This window comes from Schistocerca americana, chromosome 5, assembly GCF_021461395.2.
Source record: "Schistocerca americana isolate TAMUIC-IGC-003095 chromosome 5, iqSchAmer2.1, whole genome shotgun sequence".
Lineage (NCBI taxonomy): Eukaryota > Metazoa > Arthropoda > Insecta > Orthoptera > Acrididae > Schistocerca > Schistocerca americana.
Window position 1 is genome coordinate 527,969,436 of NC_060123.1, and position 22,474 is coordinate 527,991,909.

Below are 22,474 nucleotides of genomic sequence, written 5' to 3' on the forward strand. Positions count from 1 at the left end.
TGTGGGGAGCGATCTCCTACACTGGCCGTACACCACTGGTGATCGTCGAGGGGACACTGAATAGCGCACGGTACATCCAAACCGTCATCGAACCCATCGTTCTACCATTCCTAGACCGGCAAGGGAACTTGCTGTTCCAACAGGACAATGCACGTCCGCATGTATCCCGTGCCACCCAACGTGCTCTAGAAGGTGTAAGTCAACTACCCTGGCCAGCAAGATCTCCGGATCTGTCCCCCATTGAGCATGTTTGGGACTGGATGAAGCGTCGTCTCACGCGGTCTGCACGTCCAGCACGAACGCTGGTCCAACTGAGGCGCCAGGTGGAAATGGCATGGCAAGCCGTTCCACAGTACTACATCCAGCATCTCTACGATCGTCTCCATGGGAGAATAGCAGCCTGCATTGCTGCGAAAGGTGGATATACACTGTACTAGTGCCGACATTGTGCATGCTCTGTTGCCTGTGTCTATGTGCCTGTGGTTCTGTCAGTGTGATCATGTGATGTATTTGACCCCAGGAATGTGTCAATAAAGTTTCCCCTTCCTGGGACAATGAATTCACGGTGTTCTTATTTCAATTTCCAGGAGTGTACATATTGTGTTACAACACTGAAAATACACTTAAATCATTTAATAATCCTGTCGCAAATGGAAATATTTGCAAATACTATTTCATTTAAAGGTTTTGTATAAAGTAGAATCTGTGCTACTAACTGAACGAGAGGTAACATACTGTCAGGGTGGTTTTTTTCTGGTGTGTCACAAGAAGCATTGTAGCAATGACATTTGCAACGGTTCTTCTACTGGGTGCCAGTTACGGGAGGATGACATTTATTGATCTGTTCATTACCATATTGTTGTACTGGTGTATGAAATATGCATGTTACCAGTATCGAAAACGGTTAACTGCGGCAGCTGCAGGAATGTAAATCACAAAAAATTATTTTCATTAACACAAGATATTTGTACCATGTCTGTCACTGTCATTAAATAATTAATGTCTTTTCATCGCTAGCAACGAAATAAAATAATAACAAGATGTACTTTGTCAGTGTCAGTGGTGTTTTTAATTACTGTTACTAGGAGAAAAATGGAACATTGGCAGGCGTAGGACTGGAATGCATTATTGTGTGTCATTTACAGGCAGTGTATATGGTGTGTTTATGGTGAGGACTCATAAATCCGCAAGCTCGGGGCAATGGCTGGGCGGTGAAGTAGTGTTCAGTGGCGGCGGTGTGGTGTGTGTGCAACTGGCGGGGCGTGCCTCTCGGCTGTAGCCGGAGCTGGGCGTCTCGTGTCAGGGGCTGTACGACAGTACTGTGCGATCTCAGAGTTGACTGCTCAAGGCTTGCACTGCAATTGGTGTACAGCAATCTAACAGTGAAAAGTCTGTTTTGGAATCTCGATGTGAAGTGGAGCACCAGCATGGTCTTTCTCCTAGTGTTCTGCTGGTCCATACACCCGACTGATCTCCTCAGATTCTTCATCGTTCCAGCCGAAAGTTTCACATATTTATACTCGCCGGATTCTGCTTTCATTGTCACGGTATAAAAATCATAAACGCTCGCCAGACAAGATTTTACTGGAAGGCATACTTTCGTTTGGTAAGTTGCGCATTCTCCGACACCTGCAAACCACTCTCCTTTTGTCATCTTCATCGACGAACGATCCTTAATGCTGCATTATCTTCTTTCACTCCAGTCTAATAATATATGTTGGGTTCACGTCGAGACGGCCCTTGTTAGGACATAGAGTTGTCTGTGGCAAATTTTGTGTCTTTTTCGTGCTATCGCTCTAAGCCCCTATTCTCTTCGGGTGATGGACGTTTCGTTCATTCCACTCAATGGTCTTCTTACGTTTACTTGCCGGTATTTTCATACACAGGCATCCGGCAGGACATCTTGACTGTCGCTGTACTACTTCATGTTACTGTGCAATTCATTGCTGAATGATTTGTCTGACTAAGTCTAATTTGTGTCTCACACTATTTACAGCGTCGTGATTTAAATCGTTATCATCGAAAGAATCTGCTCATCTGGTAACGCATTATGTTAGTTAGAGAAGTATTCTCATATCATTAAAGGTAAGCTGGATGTTATTACGAGGACTGATGCTGAAAGTTTTTTGGACGTGCGATCTTTATAACACTCATTGTTATGGCTGTCCATATTATTTGTGGTTTCATTCTGTGGATGTTTTCGTGCATAGTGGAACTGTCTGTCTGGAGTGGATGACGTCTGTTCGGTGATCTAACATCGTGTTACTGTATTGTAGTCTAATTTATGTTGAGCAATCCACCGCTGCTTCAAAACATTCCCCAAATCTTATAAACTTTTTTACTCTCAACAGCTCCCTCTAATACTGTCGAAATTATTCCATTATGTCTTAACAGCTGTCCTACAATCCAGTCCCTTATTCTTGTCAGTGTTTTACATATATCAGTTTCCTCGCAGATTCTCCAGTGAACCTAATCATTCCAAACCTTATCAGTTCACGTAATTTTCAATATTCTTCTGAAGCACAATATTTCAAATCCTCATACACTTTCTTTGCCTCCTTATGTTTGCTTTCGACGAAGGCATGTATATCTATTGCTGTTCGCGTTAGTTTGCTGTCAAATGTGATGAGAACAGCCCTATAACTGTAGTATTCACAGTAACTCAGTCTCTGCCCTGCCTTCCTTTTCATAACGAACGCTGTTCCCATACACCATTTCCTGGTGCTGTTGATATTACGCTATACTCATCTGTCCATGAATCCTTGTCTTCTTTTCATTTCACTTCACTAATTCTCACTATATCTAGGTCGAGACTTAGCATTTCCCGTTTCAGATATTCTAGCTAACCTATTACATTCAAACTTCTAACATTCCACGCCCCAACGCGTTGGTTATTCCATCCTTTTATCATCATCACCTAGGCAGTCCCCTCCCGGAGATTCTAATGGGGGTTAAGTACGGAAACGGTTGCCAATGGAGAAATAACCATAACACTTTTTCAATTGTGGGCCACATGTCCAGTGAGTACACATTATGTGTCTTTAATGCAGTGCTTCCCATTGCCTTCGCAGCCTCATACCGTAGATCATTGTTGATTCTTCCGTCTATAGGGGCAATTCTACCGGAATGGCAAGAGAGTGCCCTGAATATCTACCGGCTCTACCGCCATCTTTTGACAAGACCGTTTGCTACAAGAGGATCACATCGCATGCTGAAAGTCTTTGGCTGCCGCTGCTGATGATTTTGATTCCAAAATTAAGCAGAGGCTCGATCCCGAAACTGAGGACAATATTATTACGAACCAAAGGCGCTACTCCGAGACCACGGAATGATTATTCAGACGTTAGCCTGTAGTGATTTAGATCAACTACGTAATACTTAATTTAGTATTGCAGCATGGGGAACCGAGAGATTCCAGAGCCGTAGTTACTGTAAAAATACTACCAAAATTTCCACTGTTGCTGGACTGATTACGAGGAATAGTTTCAAATTACATGAAGTAAAAGGTATTTCGGTATTTTCTTCATAACTAGCATGGAATATAACTTCTTCGTGATTGACCATTGAAATCTGTCTGTCTTTCTTTTTTTTTTTCTTTAATGTCGCACATAGAAATTTTGAAAAGACTTTGAAAGTCACAAGTAAGGAATCATTTTAGTTGATTACTGCCATTTCTCTAAATAGCTCACGCGGTGAATAAGAAACTTCCACAAAATGTCTTGTACCTTGATGCAAAAGATTGTGTGTATGGAACCACTGTTCCGCTCATTCAAGGAAGAAACATGATAAGTCGGCAGTAATCGTCTATATAGCCCAAAATTAAAAATTAACATCATATTTAACTTAAAAGCCACAATGAAAAAGACTTGGAACTATTGTCAGGTGAAAAATGTTTGGTTTCGTCACCAGAAAAGTCTACTTCACTTAGACAGTGATGATAAGATAATGATGACCCTAGAAAAGGTGTAGCGTCGTCGGCTGGCTGAAAGGTACCATTTAAAGTGCAGAGTATCTTTTTTGGCATGACTTTTGATAGCACATTAAGCTGGACGCTACAAACAGCATGCAATGTTTTCGTGTGATCAGACAGTGAGCGTTACACGATTTCTCACGACGGTTTGATGCGGAGCCCATTCCACGACATTTTTTGTTCTGTACAAATGTCTAGTCAGATCCTGGGCAGATTACGGTTGCTGTTTATTCGATGATTGCAACATCAGATAGTTTGAAAAGATAGGCTACACTACCGTTCCCTCTTCATGTGCTTGTTTGCAGTGCAAATAACGACTTAAGTGCTCTTTAAGTAGAAACTCATCATATGTGCCTGAGTATTAGAATATAAATATTAGCAAATTGTCAAGTTACACAGAGAATTCTTGCAGTTGACGAATTGCTCTGTGAATTTCGTACATATCACAATAACACATTCAACGGGAGTATAGTTGCTCGTGGGAACACGTTGAAGAACATGCATTGTAGTCTGTTGTCAGCGCACTCGCTATAAACGCTCATGTCACGCCATTTTAATGTCCGATGGACAATCGGGAACCGCGGTGACTTCATTGTAATTGTTGTCTTTACCGAGCGAGGTAGCGCAGTGGTTAGACACTGGACTCGCATTCGGGAGGAAGACGGTTCAATCCCGCGTCCGGCCATCCTGATTTAGGTTTTCCGTGATTTCCCTAAATCGCTCCAGGCAAATGCCGGGATGGTTCCTTTCAAAGGGCACGGCCGACTTCCTTCCCCGTCCTTCCCTAATCTGATGAGACCGATGACCTCGCTGTCTGGTCTCCTTCCCCAAAACAACCCAACCCCAACCCAACCCAACCCCAACCCAACCCAATTGTTGTCTTTGAACACAAGTTTCATTTCTGTTGTTCTCAATGTGTCTTTCAGTTACCTTCTGCTCGTACACCGTAGTAATTCTTTGTATGTATTGTCAGACCTTTCATCGAGCTGTATTACTTAACAGTGACACATCATGTAACAGCTAGGCATATCAGTGTATTACCACGATATCGATCCTATAGTCTTCTCACAGCCACGATTCGCCTACCACAACTGCCACAAAAAAGAAATATCCAGTACCCTGAGGACTAGAGGAGTCAACTACAGCAGTTTGCCTACCCATCTGCTCAGAAATCATTTGTTTAATTTTCCATATTGAGATTGCGACAATAACTCGCTAAGAGATGCTAATCTTATTAGCTTCGCCTAAAGGCAATACAACACACACAGAGTGTATGCAAGCTGATGATGACTGACATTCCTCAACGAACTACCATAGAGTAGCAATAATCCAGAAATGTGCGATGGTTTCTTGTTTTCAGATGTCTCTTTCTGCTACAAATATTTCGCTGTGACTGTGCCAAATTATTGTGCATTAATTTTATTTGTTTCAGAGGAGCTGGATGTATAATTGGGTGTATTTAATATTTTAAGTGTTATTGTGGTTGTGCAACATGTTATTTGCAAATGCTTATTATTCCAGAAGATATGGTTTGTGTGCAATTTTTGTGGCGCAATTGAGGGTTGAGTGAGGCCACATAAATAAAATCGTAAAAATTATATCACTTTGTAGATTTAAGAAAAGCATTTATTGTAAGAAGAAAATGGTACTTCTTTTCTACATTGGAACATACAATCTTTAATCGCCGTCTTCACAGAGAGAGACATTACAGGTCTAAACCACAATATAGACGGCATTAAAGGAGTACAGGTACACTTCACACCTTGACGCCCTTAGCCCTCAAGGCTTCTGCGTGCTTGGCGCGGTATTCTCCGTTAGGGTCGTACTTTGCCTGGAGCTTCGGCACATACTCCGGTTTGCTGTTGCTGATGTACACCATGAACTTCGTCATAGCCGTTTTCTGAGGTTCGGCACAGTCCGTGCAGTCATTTTTAATTGTCTCCTCAACCAACCCTGCGTCAAAAGATGAGATTCACATAGCCACTTTAATAATATTCTAATATTACCAAGCACAAGCATAAGTAAAATGACAGTTTGATGAAATGACAAACATCTCTGCCCCATACACATTAACTTTTATGCTTTCCTTCTTGGGAAATAAAGCACGAACATGTTACCTCTTAAGTATTCAACAGACAGTGAAAATGATATTAACAGTATTATACAACGAAATTGTTTGAAGCCAGGTACCTAAATTTACATTTGCGTTCATTGCTCTCCAAACATTTTCTATCAACAGTAAATCATTAACAACCGCTGTGCAGTCAGAACACATACATACTTACAAGTACCACCTTCCGCAGCTCTAACTAGACATACATACGGAAGTGAAATAGTCTTTATCGATTTCCCAGCACAATGCACTAACTTACTTAGATTGAATAAGCACATTACAGTCACATCTTGATAGTTTCTTGTAATTTCTTCGGTTTCGTGACAAGGAGTTACGAATAACGTTTGGTGGATTGGTTCAAATGGCTCTGAGCACTATGGGACTCAACTGCTGAGGTCATTAGTCCCCTAGAACTTAGAACTAGTTAAACCTAACTAACCTAAGGACATCACAAACATCCATGCCCGAGGCAGGATTCGAACCTGCGACCGTAGCGGTCTTGCGGTTCCAGACTGCAGCGCCTTTAACCGCACGGCCACTTCGGCCGGCCGTTTGGTGGACGATCAATAAGTGGATATCTTATGAAGTTGCTAAATAAAGAGTAATTTTAGAAATTACAATCGCAAAAGTAAGTGTCGTATTAAAAATTTTCCCTATGCATTAACAGCAGTTGAAAATGGATGTAGATCGCTAGATCGCAATAGCTATTCGGAGAGTAACAAGCCAAGCACAGGAGAGACTAGCGCGGAGAGCCACTTCGAATCAGTCTTTGGACTGAAGATCACGACTAAAACACATGTTATTTACCAATGACTCCGCATAGCAAACTGTGACTGTTTTCTTTTTACTGTTCGTGATATAACTGTGTAAATATTGCGTTTATTGCAAATAAGGAACACACAAAATAGCAATACGTCCATTTACATGAAGCATGTTGTGTGTATTGTATCTGAAGTAGTAACTGCCAATGATGCCTCAACACAATTAGCACTGAAATCCGTAAGTGGGCATTATTAAGTTTGTTGAGAGTGTTTTACCTTCTAATAATGCCTTGCTCAGAAATTACTGGTACTGCATTTAAACTGAACTTAATTGTTATTCTTCAAGGAAATAGTGAATTGCTAAGTGTACTTCAGTACGTTGGATGGAGGTATTACGTATAAACATTTGTAAATGTCACTTGCATTATCAACTATCTACATCGGAAAAGTTTCTTGTACGAAACATAAAAATTAGATTTGACTTCAACAGTATGTTTCAGGGAGAATAGCAACTATATGACAAAAAAAAGGGGAGAGTGGGAGGCACTGCACAACGGCACTGCATAATCAACAGATTGGTGATTATGTTTTAAGCCTGTAGCTGTATAGTTAAGGACTACCAGACGTGAAAAATCTTGATGAAATTAGCTTACACATTATATATCTTTCCGTGAAGAACAGCAATTGAATGTAGAACAGGGATGTTATTATTTCGTTCATTCATTACAGAAAAATTCTTTTAGATACCCTACTAACTTATTATCCTCAAGGATAGCTCCACTATCCCTATAAGTGGTGCAAAACATCTTGTTAGGAATTTTTGCAACTGCATCTCATTGGCAAATCTGCAACCATTCTGCTCGTCTAGTAACCTTAACTGCTCTTCCTGCATGCAGATACTCTCACTTTTTAGTAAGTTTGATAACCCGTTATGCTATCTGTAAATGTGTTTCGTGTCATTCGACTTCCAGGTAGAGCATATAGAGATGTGTACGTGCTAGGTGTAAATCGCCGGCTATTGAAGAAGAAGTTTGAACATGAACATAATGTTGCAGTACAACTCAGAAGATTTTACATTCAAGGAAGTAACATGTCTCATTATGTAAAATATTCTTTGTTTTCGAGTCGCTTTATTTCGAACAAAATTCTCGAGCTTACCGACAGCTGTCCTCACATGTAGGTCTTCGGAGTGAACACTACAGGGATGCGTTGAGGTATAGCTTCTAGTACGATAGTGGCAAGGAAGGACGCTACTCAGATCTTTCTCACGACAAGAGTCCGATGACAAATTACCTCCTGAACCGGTTCCAGCCTACCACGTTGCTATCAGGGACGTGAGTCACAAACTGGTGATTTCACCGACTATTTTCTTGTAGCAAAAGAGATTCTCCAGTTTTGTAACTGTTTTTAAGCCTGTTGGTTGAGAGCTGAACTAAGTAAACGTTTGGAACATTACCATAAGTCCAGCATCTTGTAATTAGGATTTACCTCTAGATAGTCCTTCCAACAATCTGTTCAGGAACAACACCTTCACGCCTAATATTTCGAAATGGTTGTACTCGCCTGTCATTAAGTGAGCACGATTTGGTTTACGAAACAACACAATGGATGATTATTGAGGAACTCATATAAATAAGTAAAATGGCATCAACTAACTCTCTGTTGCCTTCTAGAGCTCTGGAAGGAAAACACTTAGCCTGAACTGAGCCATCGTTGTTGGTGGAATCGGCGATGATTCATACAGAGGCTCTTCCCTCTAAAGAGTAAATTATGTGCAAGCACAAAGCAAACTCCATAACTTCGAGAAAAATTATTGTGGTATTGATTGCAATGTGTCCCTGATTCTAGAAAGGGCCACCACAGTGCACACTATTGAAAGAAAGGGAAAATGGTTTGTCTTATCTGTGAGATTAATAGAAAAGTACTATTTGTATTCAAAATCTCGTTGTACACGAAGTCATTCGAGACGAGGCACCAGTCAAACTAGAAAAGGACAGCAAACAAAATCTATCGTTCCGCTTATAAGGAACCATCTCATTATTAACTATAATCGATTTAAGTAAATCACAGAAAGACTTAATCTGGATGTCCAAATGGGCTTTTGAATTCCGCTCTTTCCCCATGTCAGTCAGTTCCCTTAAAAGGTACACAAGGTTTATCCTGTTGCAGCATTCTGTACGATACTCCATCATAATGCTTGAGAACCATTTACCGCAATTATCCATGCGATAGTTGTTTCCAATTAACATTTGGTTGAGGATTTTGAATAAAACACTTTCAAGTTACCTTCCCCCACAAGCAGAACCGTTCACTGTCGCAAACTTGAGGGTTAGCAATGATTTGAAAGCGTTATTTGCATCGACCGACGACCTCCAGCGGACTCTGATACAAAAATTTGCACACATGAGGGCCACTCTAACACTCATCGGGAAGTAAGTGAACCTTTCACTCTCATATTTTTCTATTTCTGCAGTTGTAGGAGACTTACTTTCTGTATTCGTGATAAAATTACGAGACAAAGAGACTCACAATGTCAAGGCGGAAATAAATTCTTACGGGCTATAGCCTGTATCATATTGTAAAAAATACCAACATTTCACTGGATCGTACACTATGCTTCAAACAACACCTTCTTAACTTAGCTCAAAAGCTGAGGACTCGAAACAACATCCTCCATAAGCTATGCGGAACTACCTGGGGATCTTCAGCAACCACCCTGCGAACTTCAGCTCTGGGCTTGGTATACTCAAGTGCTGAGTATTGTGCACCTGTTTGGATGAATAGTCATCATACAAGGCTTGTTGATACCCAGCTGAATATTGATACCCAGCTGAATACGACAATGCGCATAATATCTGGCACAATCAGATCTGCTCCAGTTTATTGGCTTCCACTGTTAACCGGTATAATGCCTCCTGATCTGCGCAGATGTACTGCCCTTATGACAGAATTCCATAAGATCTCCAGGAATTCTAACCTACCCGTGCATAGCGACCTGCCACTTTTAAATCGCAAGAGACTGATATCACGTCATCCAACTCTGTGCGATGCTGCTGACATGGTTGCTAAGAATTTCAAACCTCTTGAAGGATGGAAAGGTCGGTGGGAAGCAGTGACAGATGTGCACCTGCATAACATCTTCTCAGGTGCTAAACTTCCAAGTGGATTCGACTTACCACGCAAGACGTGGTCTACTCTCAACAGAATCCGTACCAGCCATGGGCGACGTAGGGATGCTCTCTTTAAGTGGAAGAAGCTGCCTGATCCAGCTTGTGACTGCGGGGCTCCATAACAGACTGTTCACCACATTGTCAGTGAATGCAGGATTCGAGCCTATCACGGCGCCAAAGAGGACTTCCTGCTAGCAACTCCAGATGCAGTGCGCTGGATTGAAGAACTGGATATTCAGTAAAGACAAACTTAAGTTTCTTGTGTGTCAGTTTGTACATATGTATGTGTAATTTCATGATATGTCTGTATTAGCCATACGCTAAATAAAAACCAACATTTCAGCCTCTACAGTCCAAAAGAATTATATGGAATCTCACTCCGGCCACAAAAGCCTACGAAAATACGAAAAAGTGTGTTCAGCAGCCTGAAACGAAAGAATATCAAATAAAAGAAGGGTAAAAGAACTGACGCACAGAATTACAGACCAAAATCCCTCACTGCTGTAATACAAAATTCTTGAACTTATTCTCAGTTCTAATACAATAAATTTTCTTGAGAACGAGAAGCTTATTTCCACGAATCAGCATGGTTTTAGAAAGAATCTCTCGTGTGAAACTCAGCCTTGCCTTTTCTCATTTGATATACTCCGAGCTATGGAAGATTCTGGATTTCTGAAAGACATTTCACATATTATCCCACTGCAGACTGTTAAGGGAAGATCATATGGAATCGGTTGCCAGATATCTCAGTAGCTCTAAGACTCTTAAGGGATAGAACCTAGCATGTTGTCCTCGACGGTCACTATTCATCAGAGACGAGGATAGCCCAGCGAGGTATGCTAGGACCGCTAATATTTTCTAAATACGTAAGTGATACGGCGATCTGCAGTTGTTTGCTCAACGTGTTGTGGTGTATTGTAAGGTGTCGAAGTTGAGTGACTGTGGGATACAAGATGACTTAGACAAAATTTCTAGTTGGTGAGTTGAATGGCAGCTCTATACGTAGTAAAATGTGAGTTAAAGCGGATAAGTGGGAAAAGCAAACCCACAATGTAGGGATGTAGCGTTAGTAGTGTCCAGCTTGACTCATTCACATTTTTTAAACATGTGGGCTTAACGATGCAAAACGATATGAAACGGAACGAGCATGTGACGGAGTCTTATCTGTGAAGAAGACTGCAAATTGGACGCTAGTGCGACCTATTCTTGAGTAGTATTCGCATGTTTGTGATCTGTACCAGGTCGGATTAAAGGAAGATATCGAAGCAATTCAAAGGCGGGCTGCTAGATTTGTTACCAGTGGGTTGGAACAACACTTAAGTGTTATGTAGATACTTTGGCAACTCAAATAGAAATGCTTGGAAAGAAGACAACGTTCTCTTCGAGGGACACTATTGAGAAAATTTAGAGAAGTGGTATTTAAGGCTGACTGTAGAGCGCCTCTTCTGCCACCAACATAAATTTCGCTTAGAGACCACGAAGATAAGATACCAGGAATTGGTACTGATACAAGGCTTATAGACAGTCGTTTTACCCTCGTTTTCTTTGCGAGTGTAACAGGAAAGGAAATAATTAGTAGTGGTACAGGATACCCTCCGCCCTGCATCATACGGTGAATTGCGATGTATGTATGCAGATGTAGATGTAGAAAAAGATGGGCGAATAACGACCATTACTCACAATACCAAGGTGGAAGCAGAGAAAGATACATTAGTGTTATGAGGTGTATAAGGCAGGGTTCTATCCTATCCCTAATGAAGCTTATATTTTATGTTGTTGCAGGAATTAAACAAGTGAAATCATGTTTCAGATAAGGAATGAAATCCCATAGAGCAAGAAGCAAAGAGTTGGAGAAGACGTAGCCCTCACGTCATAAATAAACAGAAATGCAGAAGAACTGTTACCTGGAATGTATAGAACATTGGTAATGTAGAAACTAAATCATGATTAAAGTGAGGAAGAGTATTCGGACGAAAAATAGGGAGGAATCAGCGTTGAATTTGAGAAAGATATCGCAGAAGAACACTGTGTAACAACACGCAGCATGATAACAAGGTGTGAACAAATCAAAGAAAAAGGAGAAGTCAGATGCTTCAGCGATGAATCGTTTTTTGATATAAAACTGCTCCTAAAGCTCGATATTGTGTTGGTTTTTACGAAAACTATCGTAAAAGTGTAGGAGCACAGTATTGTATGGTAGTTAAGAAAAATGGGAAATATCGAAAAAAGTGCTGGAAGAATTTTTAAATTGACACTATAAAAGAGCGTTGCAAGTTAAGTAATAAAAAGCAAGATGATGTATTAGAAATAATTGTACAGGAAGTAAACCTAGTGCGAATCGTTATCGTAGGTAGGCAGATTATGGTGCCAACCAGGATGGGTTGATTAGGCGTCCAGATGGTGACAGGTGTAGGGAAGAGTGGTGTACCGTGCCACACTTTTCAGACTTTCTCCTCTAGCCAGCCCTGAAACAGGAGTTTAAGATATTTTCTTATTCTATTCTGAAATGATGGTTCAAATGGCTCTGAGCACTATGGGACTCAACTGCTGTGGTCATAAGTCCCCTAGAACTTAGAACTACTTAAACCTAACTAACCTAAGGACATCACACACATCCATGCCCGAGGCAGGATTCGAACCTGCGACCGTAGCGGTCGTGCGGTTCCAGACTGTAGCGCCTTTAACCGCTCGGCCACTCCGGCCGGCCTGAAATGATGGAATTCGTTTTATGTGTGACACAGTCTGTTTCTGAGATCACAAAAATTACTCTGGAAAAGTAAGTTTTTTCCAAATATAAAAACATGTTCCAAGAGCTAGTACAAAATATTCTATTGTAATTTAAAAGTGTTACAATCGATAACACGTTGTTTATACAGTATTTGATTGTCTGTGTGTTAGGTTATTACTCTAGTACACAATAACCAGTTAATGAAATCGAAATAAAGCAAAATATAGTCATAAACTGATTACAAGTCAAAAAATTTTCGAAATAGAAGCTTTCGGCAAGCAACACAGATTTTGATTTTCAAGATAGCGAAAATTGCTAAGACTGTAAAGAAACTCAGTTCATTTGCAAATGTGACATATTTCGTGGTAGACGAGCTCGTTCTGTTTTAGGTACAAGATGTTGCACGACGTACGAAGTGTGGCTTAACCGACCAGACGTAATATAACTAGATTAAAAAATATACAGAACTTGACTCACCATAAATCTGTGTAGCTGAAGAATTAAAAATATCCTCCAATTAGCTTTAATATATTATACAGCACTTAAACATGTACAACTCGTAATAGTTAAAAGTACTCCACAAAACATAGACTCATGTTTCAAAACAAAAGAACAGTAGGAAATACAGGAAATTTCGTGTGCGCCTAGATACACTGCCCTCCAGTTGCAACACTGTCTCCTGCTCCTAGCTCCTAAACCAATATTAGGATATGAAAATGTTGAGTAAAGTACAACAAAAATATTGGTCCATGAAAGGAAGAGGTCAAACACGATGTCAGATCTGTTTAAGGACGACTCAGTAATAAATGCAAAATATGGGTACAACCTCTCTCCATCTATAGAGGAACAATACCGGTGGCATCAGGTGACAAAGAAAACCGTGAAGTCAGAGACTGGTCTTTCGCAAACGACAGTCACCAGTAGTGATCAATACATTGAAGATCAAGCTGGCAGGGTACCTCCATGGTACACAATATCTGTGGACAAATCTCTATAAATACACCGACGACTGCTTAATGTCTGTAAAGCAACAAACAGGGCTACCGATGCAGGTATACTGAATGAAACGCGTTTGGCTGTCAAAATGACAATGCGTGAGATCTTCAGTGACTACAATAGAAGAAACCTGACTACAATAGAAGAAACCGAATGAAATTTTGGCCTTATGTAATGTCCAGGCTATTAGTGCCGGACCAATAAAGCGAAAATGAGGATGAACTTTGTTTTCAAATCATCATATACAAAGAAAGACACATTACTACTGCACCACTTTAATTCTAACTACACTGCAAGGCTAGCTGATGTAGGTGTCACTATAAGTGGCGCTAAGGAACAACTGAAAACGCTAAAATTAAACAAGAAACGAGGGCTTAATGGACTACCAGTCAGATTGTATACAGAATTTGTTCCTGAGTAAGCTCGTAGATTAACTATAAAATACAGTATATCTCTAAAACCAGAATCTGTGACTACTTATTGGAAGACAGCACAAGTCATAAGCGTCTATCAGAAGGGTAGCAGAGGTGATATACATAATTACTGTCTAGTCAAATTAAGGTCCATCTTTTGTACAATCCTAGAACATACTAGGTCTTGAAACATAATAAAGTATCTCGAAAAGAATGATCTCCTCCATGTCAACAAGCATGGAGTACTAAAATGCCAGTCGTACGGCGTCCAACTCGTGCTTTTATCATGTGTTATGCCGAAAGCCATTTATAAAGGGCCGAGTGGATGCAGCAAGAGGTTTGACTTTTCAAAATCATTTGAGTCGGCACATTTATTAAGAAAAATACCATCATATGGCCTAACAAAGAGAACTGTAATTGAATTAAGGTTTTCTTGGCAGGTAAGACATAGCATGTCTTGAATGGAGAGTTAACGACGGAGGTAGAAGTGTGCCCAGGAAGTGTACATTGACACTTGTTATGCAGGTTGTATATTAATGATCAGGCAGGCAATATTAATAACTTATTCATGCATATGATACAGTTACCTACATTGAAGTACTGTCTGCAGAAATATCCAATCAAATCTTCATAAGATTTCAAAGCGGTGCGTAGATTTGCATTTGCCTTAAACGTAGAGAAATGTAAAATTGCACACTTCACAAAACTTGGCAAACTTGCATTCTATGTATACAACATGAATGAGTTACGTTTGTTATCAGCCATCTCATACAAGTAGCTGGATGTAACATTTTTTGTGGATGTATTGTAGATGTATCACATCATTTCAGTCATAGGTAAGGCGGTTATCACATTTCTGATCCTTGGTATGATAGTCGAAAATGCTTACAACTACCTGTACGTTGCATTTTACAGTAATGCTCAAGCACGTTATAATTTACACATGCTGTTGGGGCGATCTACTGTTGTAATTTATAATACTAGAATCGAAGATCTCTTCAGGTGAAATAGTTTACTTAATGACCAGTCTTACAGTAACTAGCTGTCAGTGTCTCAGATCTCCCCGAAACATAATTATACATCCATCTCGTCCATATCCTGAGAAAATGCTCCAACTATAATAACACAGCTACACATTGGTCTGTCAAATTAATATAACTTGCGTTATTAAATACCCATAGCACCAATAAGGAGAACATGAGCAAAAATCAGTGCATCAGTAAACATGATGAGTCTTCCTGAGCTGACATCAAAGAATCATCGTTACTGATGTACCTGTTTTTAGTCTTGTACTCTTTGTTGGTGTTATGGATACTTTTCTTTTGCAAGTTTTGTATATTTGACAAAATACTGTGGAACTGTATTATTATATTTAGAGCATGTTCCCAGTACATCGAAGAGACTGATATGTTATTATATTACCGGGAGACCTAATTATCTGAGAATGACAGGTAGTTACTATCGAAACTGGTCACGAAATAAACTACTTCACAAACAGCATTTTGGCTTGTAATATTATGAACTACAATTATGGGAGTCAAGGAACACGAAACGTACTTGAAGAGCACTAATGTTCACAGGTATACTTGATTCATGGGAGATACTTCAATTATCCCGCGAATATCTACTTACACAGTTTAAACGCGACTCGAACAGGATGAAGCGGTACCACGCCGAGTGGCCTTTTCCAAGCACTTCACAGTGGCGTCGAGAGTATGTATTTGTAGATGTAGATGTATGCAGGGTGTCCCAAGAGGAATGGTCAGTAATCAGTAATATGAAAGGAACGATATTTACGATAATTCAGAGCAAAAAAATCCAGTAAGCATGCACACCTAGAGAAGTATGAGCGCATACCTCATCTGCAATACTCTCTCTACTGCAAGCTGCATTCCATATTTCGAGAGCTGGTAGCATGGAAGAGCAGTTGTTCATCTTTGCTACTGTGAAGAACAGGTGTTCACAACTTTTAAGGTAAGCATTACAGAGTCCATGCTTACCGGCAATTTTTTCTCGTTTTGATCCATAATACCTCTCTTGCAGCAGAATCTTCACTTATCAAAGATAAAGAAGTGTTCACAGCTCTTGAGGGACATATTTTAGAGACCATGTTTACTAGAAATTTTTTGCTTCGAATGAGCGTTACAGTCATATTTCTATATAGTGCCACGATTCCTCCCGTATGTAGATCTAGGTCCGCTTCAGAGAATGCTCTGGCTCACAGCACTATCTGCTCTGAAGTTAGCACGACTCCTACCAGCGTTTAATTGGTTAAAAAATTTATTGCTTCGCACTTACGTTTCACAATTTTTCCGTCGGCGGTACAAGAGTTGTCCGAGTCGTCGAGGAGGCACTTCATAACCTCTTCCAGCTTGGCGGAGTCGGCCAGCAGCGCGTCCATATCGACGCTGCCCAGCTGCGACAGTGGCGTCTGGGTGGCCACCAGCGCCAGGAAGGCGAGCACGACCAAGAGAGTCAGGCGGGACATGGCGTGATGGAGGCTTCGTTGGGTCTGCACTGACTGCTGCTGGCGCCAGCTCTTATACTCGCACGGACCCAACGGCCTTGTTTAGTAAACGTGACACAGCAACTGCTGATCGACTTGCAGCTGACTGTTGCTATTTTATTTTCATCGCATCCCAGTCCACGTTAATCACCTGTAGGTGATTTGCAAAGTGCAGGCCAAGGAGCATTCGCTCTCGCTGTAAACAAAAGTTAGTAGTGAAGTTTTTCTCTGTGAGATGAGTCACCCATCATCTGTCTTCTCTGTACCGAAGCCCGACGTCCGAGAAAATTTCTGAGGAGGTGGACTTAATTTTATTTTGTTTATTTATTTATTTCATGCATCAATCTTCTGACTGCGGTCCGGCATGAATTCCTCTCCAGCCCACTCTTTTCATTCTAGAATAGCAATTACAATCAACGTCCTCAGTCGTTTGCTGGATACATTTCTATCGCTGTCCTCTACAGTTTTTATCCTCTATAGCTCCATCTACTACCATGGAGATTATTGATTAATATCTTAATATATGTCCTATCAACCTGTCCCTTCTTCTTGTCAGTATTTTATATGTTCCTTTCCTTGCAGTGCGATGTATTTTCATGTGTATCAACTGCTTTCCTTGCCTGCATGCTGACATGTCCTGGCAGCCAGTTGCTATAGCATCTTTCACATCATTCTCCACCAGCCCTGTATATTGATAACCTCACTCCATTTATGCCATCTCCATGGAAGCCAATGCCGTCACATAACTTCGTCTTTGGTATGATTACGCTTTGTAAGTTTTCTTCAGTTGCCCATAGATGGTTATCTGCCTATAGACAGCCAATCTGAATTCGCTATTCTCCTGCATCTACTTAAATGTAATTTGACAAACTGCTTGATATAGCAGGTATTTTTGTAATGTTGTTTAACGTATGACAAGATCTTTTCGGGTTATCAGCCGCGTCAAGGCGTCGTTCTGTGGCAACGTTTTGACAAGTTTCCTACTCGCTCGTCATCGTCAGGCGAAATGACAGGTTCATGTCCAGTTCGTACCTCTATAGGCACTGGACTGCAAGCTACCCTGCCTTGTCTGGAACAGTTTGACCAATCGACACGCGTCCGGATCGGGTGTCGCGATCAGTGTTCGTGGTAGGGAAGGAGGGCGGGGAGGGGGGGGGGGGGGAGGGACGGAGGATCACCTACGGTGGTGATGGAAAGTGGGAGGGGCAGGGAGGCTGCCAGCATGTTGAAAAGTCCTAGTGTCGAATGCCTATTACAACGGCTGCATTCACCCGCTTTCACGTAAGAGTGTTCAAGAAGTATTCGTGCTAGCTCTACATCCCATGTGGAGCTCAGCTGGAAGTTCCTTCCCCAGTTTACAGGATCATCGTGGACCTGCATCTCCAACGCACAATACCTCTATATGTTCAAAATCGCACGTATGAATTTCTTTGAGGCAGTGGTCTGCTTTTGGAGATTTGTCCATTTGGCTTAGGCGAAAGCTTCTCTTACGTTCTGAGTGGCGCTTCGAAATACACCGCTGTGTCTGGCCGATATTTTGCTTGCCACATTCGCAACTGATTCTGTAGAATCCCAGTCTCTGCAATGCTGGCTGGTCTATCATTCAGCAGACTTAGTGTTTATTTTAGCCAATAAGCATAAAATAGTTTTAATGTTGTTTTTCTCCAATAGCCTGGCAATCTTGGCAGTGGGTGTACCAGCACATGGAAGGAACGCCAGACGACTTAAGCCCTCTTACGGATTGTATTCTTTCTTCTTCTTGCTCGGCTGGATAGCCTGTTTTATCAGTGTCTCCTAGTAGCCGTTCTTACTAAAGGTTTCCCTCAGATGCTGCAATTCGGTGAGTAGACTCTCCTCGCATATATGTCGTGCTATATGCACCAGGTCTATGAGCGCAGGTTACCGCTGCGCTGCAGGCTGACAGCTGTTGACGTTTAGGTACATGTCCGCGTGTGTGTTTTTCTGACAGACAGAATGTCTCAGCGTGCCGTCAGTTTCTCTGTTATTAGGATAACGAGGAAACGCATGTATCGCTTTCTTCTACCTCCTTCGTGAACTTTCATCGTCGTCTACGTTATTACGGTCATCAAAAAATTCCTGTAGGTTTTCTTCACCACGCGGAGATACAACAAATGTGTCGCCCAAGTATCGGTAGAACGTCTTTGGTTCCTGACGCGTGGCTTCGAGAGCTGTTACCTCGAAGTGTTCCATGTACAGGTTCCCGATGCCTGGCGCAGGTGATCCCTTACCTACGCCGTCTACCAGTTGGTAGAACTTCCACCGCATAGCAAGCAGATGGCAGTGAGCGCGTTTGCACGTTGTATTCGGCGAAATGGCTCCCTAGCATTGTGAAGGATCGTACCCGTGTAAAAAGACATGACGTCAGAACTGACCAGGAAATCACTCTTGTCCAGATGTGTCTCCCGAAGCACCTTAACAAACTCAATTGGATTTTTGACATGGTGAGTAAAGTGAGATACAAGAGGGTTTAGTAGCTGTGGCAGATGTTTACCTGTTCCATATGATGGTGAATTTATCGTGTACATTATTGGACGTAGTGGAAGTCCTTTCTTGTGTATCTTGTGCATAACCAAGGAGGTATTGGTGCTCTTGGTTAGAGCTTTTTGACCATCTCCGTGTGCATTCCTGAGTTGGTTAGGAATGAGGTCTTCTTGCCAGTCTCTGTGGAGCAGGATCCTTTCCTACTGGCTAGTAACCCAGGTCGTATAATAGCATGTTAATCATCTGCTAGTAGCCAACCGATTTTAGCTGCACCGTCGCATTACCTTTGGCAACTGCTATGACGACTGATCTTCATCTTTTCGGAAGTCGCGTATCGCCCTGCTTCTTGCCCAGAGATATTGGTTTTTCGGCATTCTTGCTTTGTCAAGAACTCTGCAGGTCTCTATCTCACAACTTTGCCAGTATCATAGCGGACCCCCAAATGGCTTGTTAGATGCTTCCTATGATCTCCAGTCTCGGAAATGAATTTGGACAGATGAAAGACGTAATCATTTTGACAGTACGGATGTTGTCACCTCGCCCATTTAGATCGCACTGGTAATTTTTCTCGAATTCTTAGTGTTGATTTACTTCATGTAAACCCTCGGAAATAGTGGAACTTCTTGCGTAGTTTTAAGGCGTCTTTGCGCTTGAAAACTGAAAGTATTACCATCTACCCACTCTCACTTGCAGGGCGAGAGACTGAATGGGAATCGCTGGTGGCACGCAAGTAGAGTACGTCCAGTTTTGTCTAGTTCAAGCGTCGTGATGGTTGTGTACTTCGTCGGCACGACGAAATTTGCCAGGATATTGGAGACAAAAAAAAATTAAAATAAGTTTCGCTCATCGGCTGAAACAAAAAGATGCACTTAGCTCAGTGAAAAATAAACTAGGACAGTGAACACCTGGAATCTACAGCATCAGTTGCGAATGCGACAAGCAATATATCGGCCAGACGATACAGCGCAGCTCAGAACATGTGAGAAGTGTTTGCTTCGGGCAAACGGCCAAATCTGCAGTGGCGGGGCCGGCCGGTGTGGCCGTGCGGTTCTAGGCGCTTCAGTCTGGAACCGCGTGACCGCTACGGTCGCAGGTTCAAATCCTGCCTTGGATGTGTGTGATGTCCTTAGGTTCGTTAGGTTTAAGTAGTTATAAGTTCTAGGCGACTGATGATCTCAGAAGTTAAGTCGCATAGTGCTCAGAGCCATTTGAACCATTAAATGCTTATTTTCTTATTCGATGTTAATGTATCACTATTTTCCAAGAAACATTTTCTTTCTATCGCCAGTCTTCATTTCATATCCTCTTCTCTTCTCTTGTCATCAGTCATTTTAGTGCCCAAAAATCGAAAAACTCTTCAGCCACTTTGAGTGTCTCATTTCGTAATTCAGTACCCCCAGAAAAACCACATTTAATTCGACTGTGTTCCTTTGCCATTATTTTTCACTATCGACGTTTATCTCGTAAAATTTTTTTCAAAACTATTAATTCCGATCAATTGGTCTAGCTATTTCACTGCCATCTTTGACGGAATTACTATGTTACTGACAGACAAACAATGTATTCCACCTTCTTCACACTTACCGTCGTCCTACCACACTTCACTCTGGTTCCTATTATGTAACATTCCGCTCTAGAAATCACAGAGAAAACCATTTGCATTTTAAATGTGGAGTTGCTAAGTAATTTACTTTGTTGTTGCACAGCTGTCTATACGTTTGATGGAAATTAGAAGATAAACTTTAAATACTGATTGACCCACAAGTAATTTTGTCATATTTTTCCATAAAACTAAGGAGACGATAGAAAAGATTTCTCCACCGTACATGTAACAACAGATATTGTTGAGACTGCCGAATTCGAAAAATGAGAAATTCTTTAAAAACTGGCGCATGATATAAGCGAATTTAGTTCATAAATCAAAAGTCCGCTAATTTGAGTATGTCATCAGAACGCCACGCAGTTGGATAGGACTGTAGTTAAACCAGACTTGAAACATAACAGCTAATGTCGTTATTTATAAAGGATGGCATAGAAAACGATATTTCATTCTGAAATTGGCATACATTGGCTAGGGATAATCAAGTATAAAATAGCGTCTGAGGCAACAGGAGGAAAGAACAATGGGGTTAGTGAAACATTTCCTGGAACTGATTCATAAAAAATAGTCCGCGCGAGGTGGATTTTGGTTCAGGCACTGGACCTGTTGTGTGAAGGAAATCACGTCTAACCCTCCCAATTTAAAGTTTTGAGGGTTTCCCTAGTCAGTCACTAACTGCCTTTGATTTGTTGATCACCTTTATACGTCGGACTGTACAGTAAATAAGAAGCAACCAGATCGTAGAATTAACACAGTTACAAGCGTTTTCACATCGTGTGGCCACCATAGCAGTGGGAGTGTGCTAGATCTTCCTTAACGTGATACCATTAAATATTTCAGCCACGGTTCGTACGTCAAAGTAACGAACTCGCAACATATACGAAGGGAAAGTATTTCCTGGACGGTTAATACTTGTCCGTTTATGTATAGAAATACTGAAACAAACTGCTGTTTCAGAGACTTCAGATGGAAGCAACATATGTCTGAAGGTACGTTTACTCCACACACATTCAGATGACATAACTTCTGGTAACCTGGAAGGAAAATGAAATATTTATTTTCCAAGACGTTCAGTCACCTTTTGGCAAAGCTTAAAAATAACGAAGAAACCTCACATTTAGAATCTTTTGCAGAAGTTGGAAACTGCTATATTTTCAGTAAAAATAGTCTCGGTAACTTTGTACACTTTCGCTGTATTATTTCTTACGGCATCATTATTTAGGGGTAACACTGTGTATTCACAAGAAATATATTACTATCCTAAAAAGGACATGTCAACGGCTTGCTGAGTCTGTTCACCTTGGATGTCGATGTTCAAGAGCCTCGAAAAACTCACTGTGCATGCAGTTTCTTGTGAGGTCAATTCTTGCTAATAATACTCGTTCAAAATTACCTGGCCGGTTTATTCAGTTAACAAAAGACGGCGAAGGTACTACACTGCCGACGTATTTATTTATAATAAAGATGAGTTTTCATGAAATCCTTGCCTAGAATCATCACTACGGAAAAGTTCAGTGTTAGCAAAAACTTCCACTCCAAGGTACTGCCTTGACACACGAATTCCAGTCAGACTTAATGCCTTGCTTACATCGTCATAATGTGTCGTCTGCCACTGGCGAAATTTGGCTACCATTGTCGAGAATGGCCTGTAAGCCTATTTCACCGACTAAAAAGTTGGCTATTGGATGTGTACTCTGCGTCTCCATAACGTCTCT

The 22,474-nt window shown here is 41.2% G+C and overlaps 1 protein-coding gene across 1 annotated transcript; it reads right to left on the reverse strand.

The window, feature by feature from the left end:
- Nucleotides 1-5,578: 5,578 nt before the first annotated feature.
- Nucleotides 5,579-16,678, reverse strand: LOC124615539 (ejaculatory bulb-specific protein 3-like). The gene is made up of 2 exons (XM_047143508.1): nucleotides 16,450-16,678; nucleotides 5,579-5,923 (listed from the first exon to the last, which is right to left on the reverse strand). The coding sequence occupies exons 1-2, from the start codon at nucleotides 16,637-16,639 to the stop codon at nucleotides 5,727-5,729; spliced, it is 387 nt and encodes a 128-aa protein (XP_046999464.1). The 5' UTR covers nucleotides 16,640-16,678; the 3' UTR covers nucleotides 5,579-5,726.
- Between the last annotated feature and the right edge of the window lie 5,796 nt (nucleotides 16,679-22,474).

Excerpts from the sequence above, each read along its gene's own strand:
- LOC124615539 (XM_047143508.1), bottom strand. The coding sequence starts at position 16,639 with ATGTCCCGCCTGACTCTCTTGGTCGTGCTCGCCTTCCTGGCGCTGGTG. Across the intron at positions 5,924-16,449 it reads CGACGGAAAAATTGTGAAAC|GGTTGGTTGAGGAGACAATT; the intron begins GTAAGTGCGAAG and ends CTTTTGACGCAG.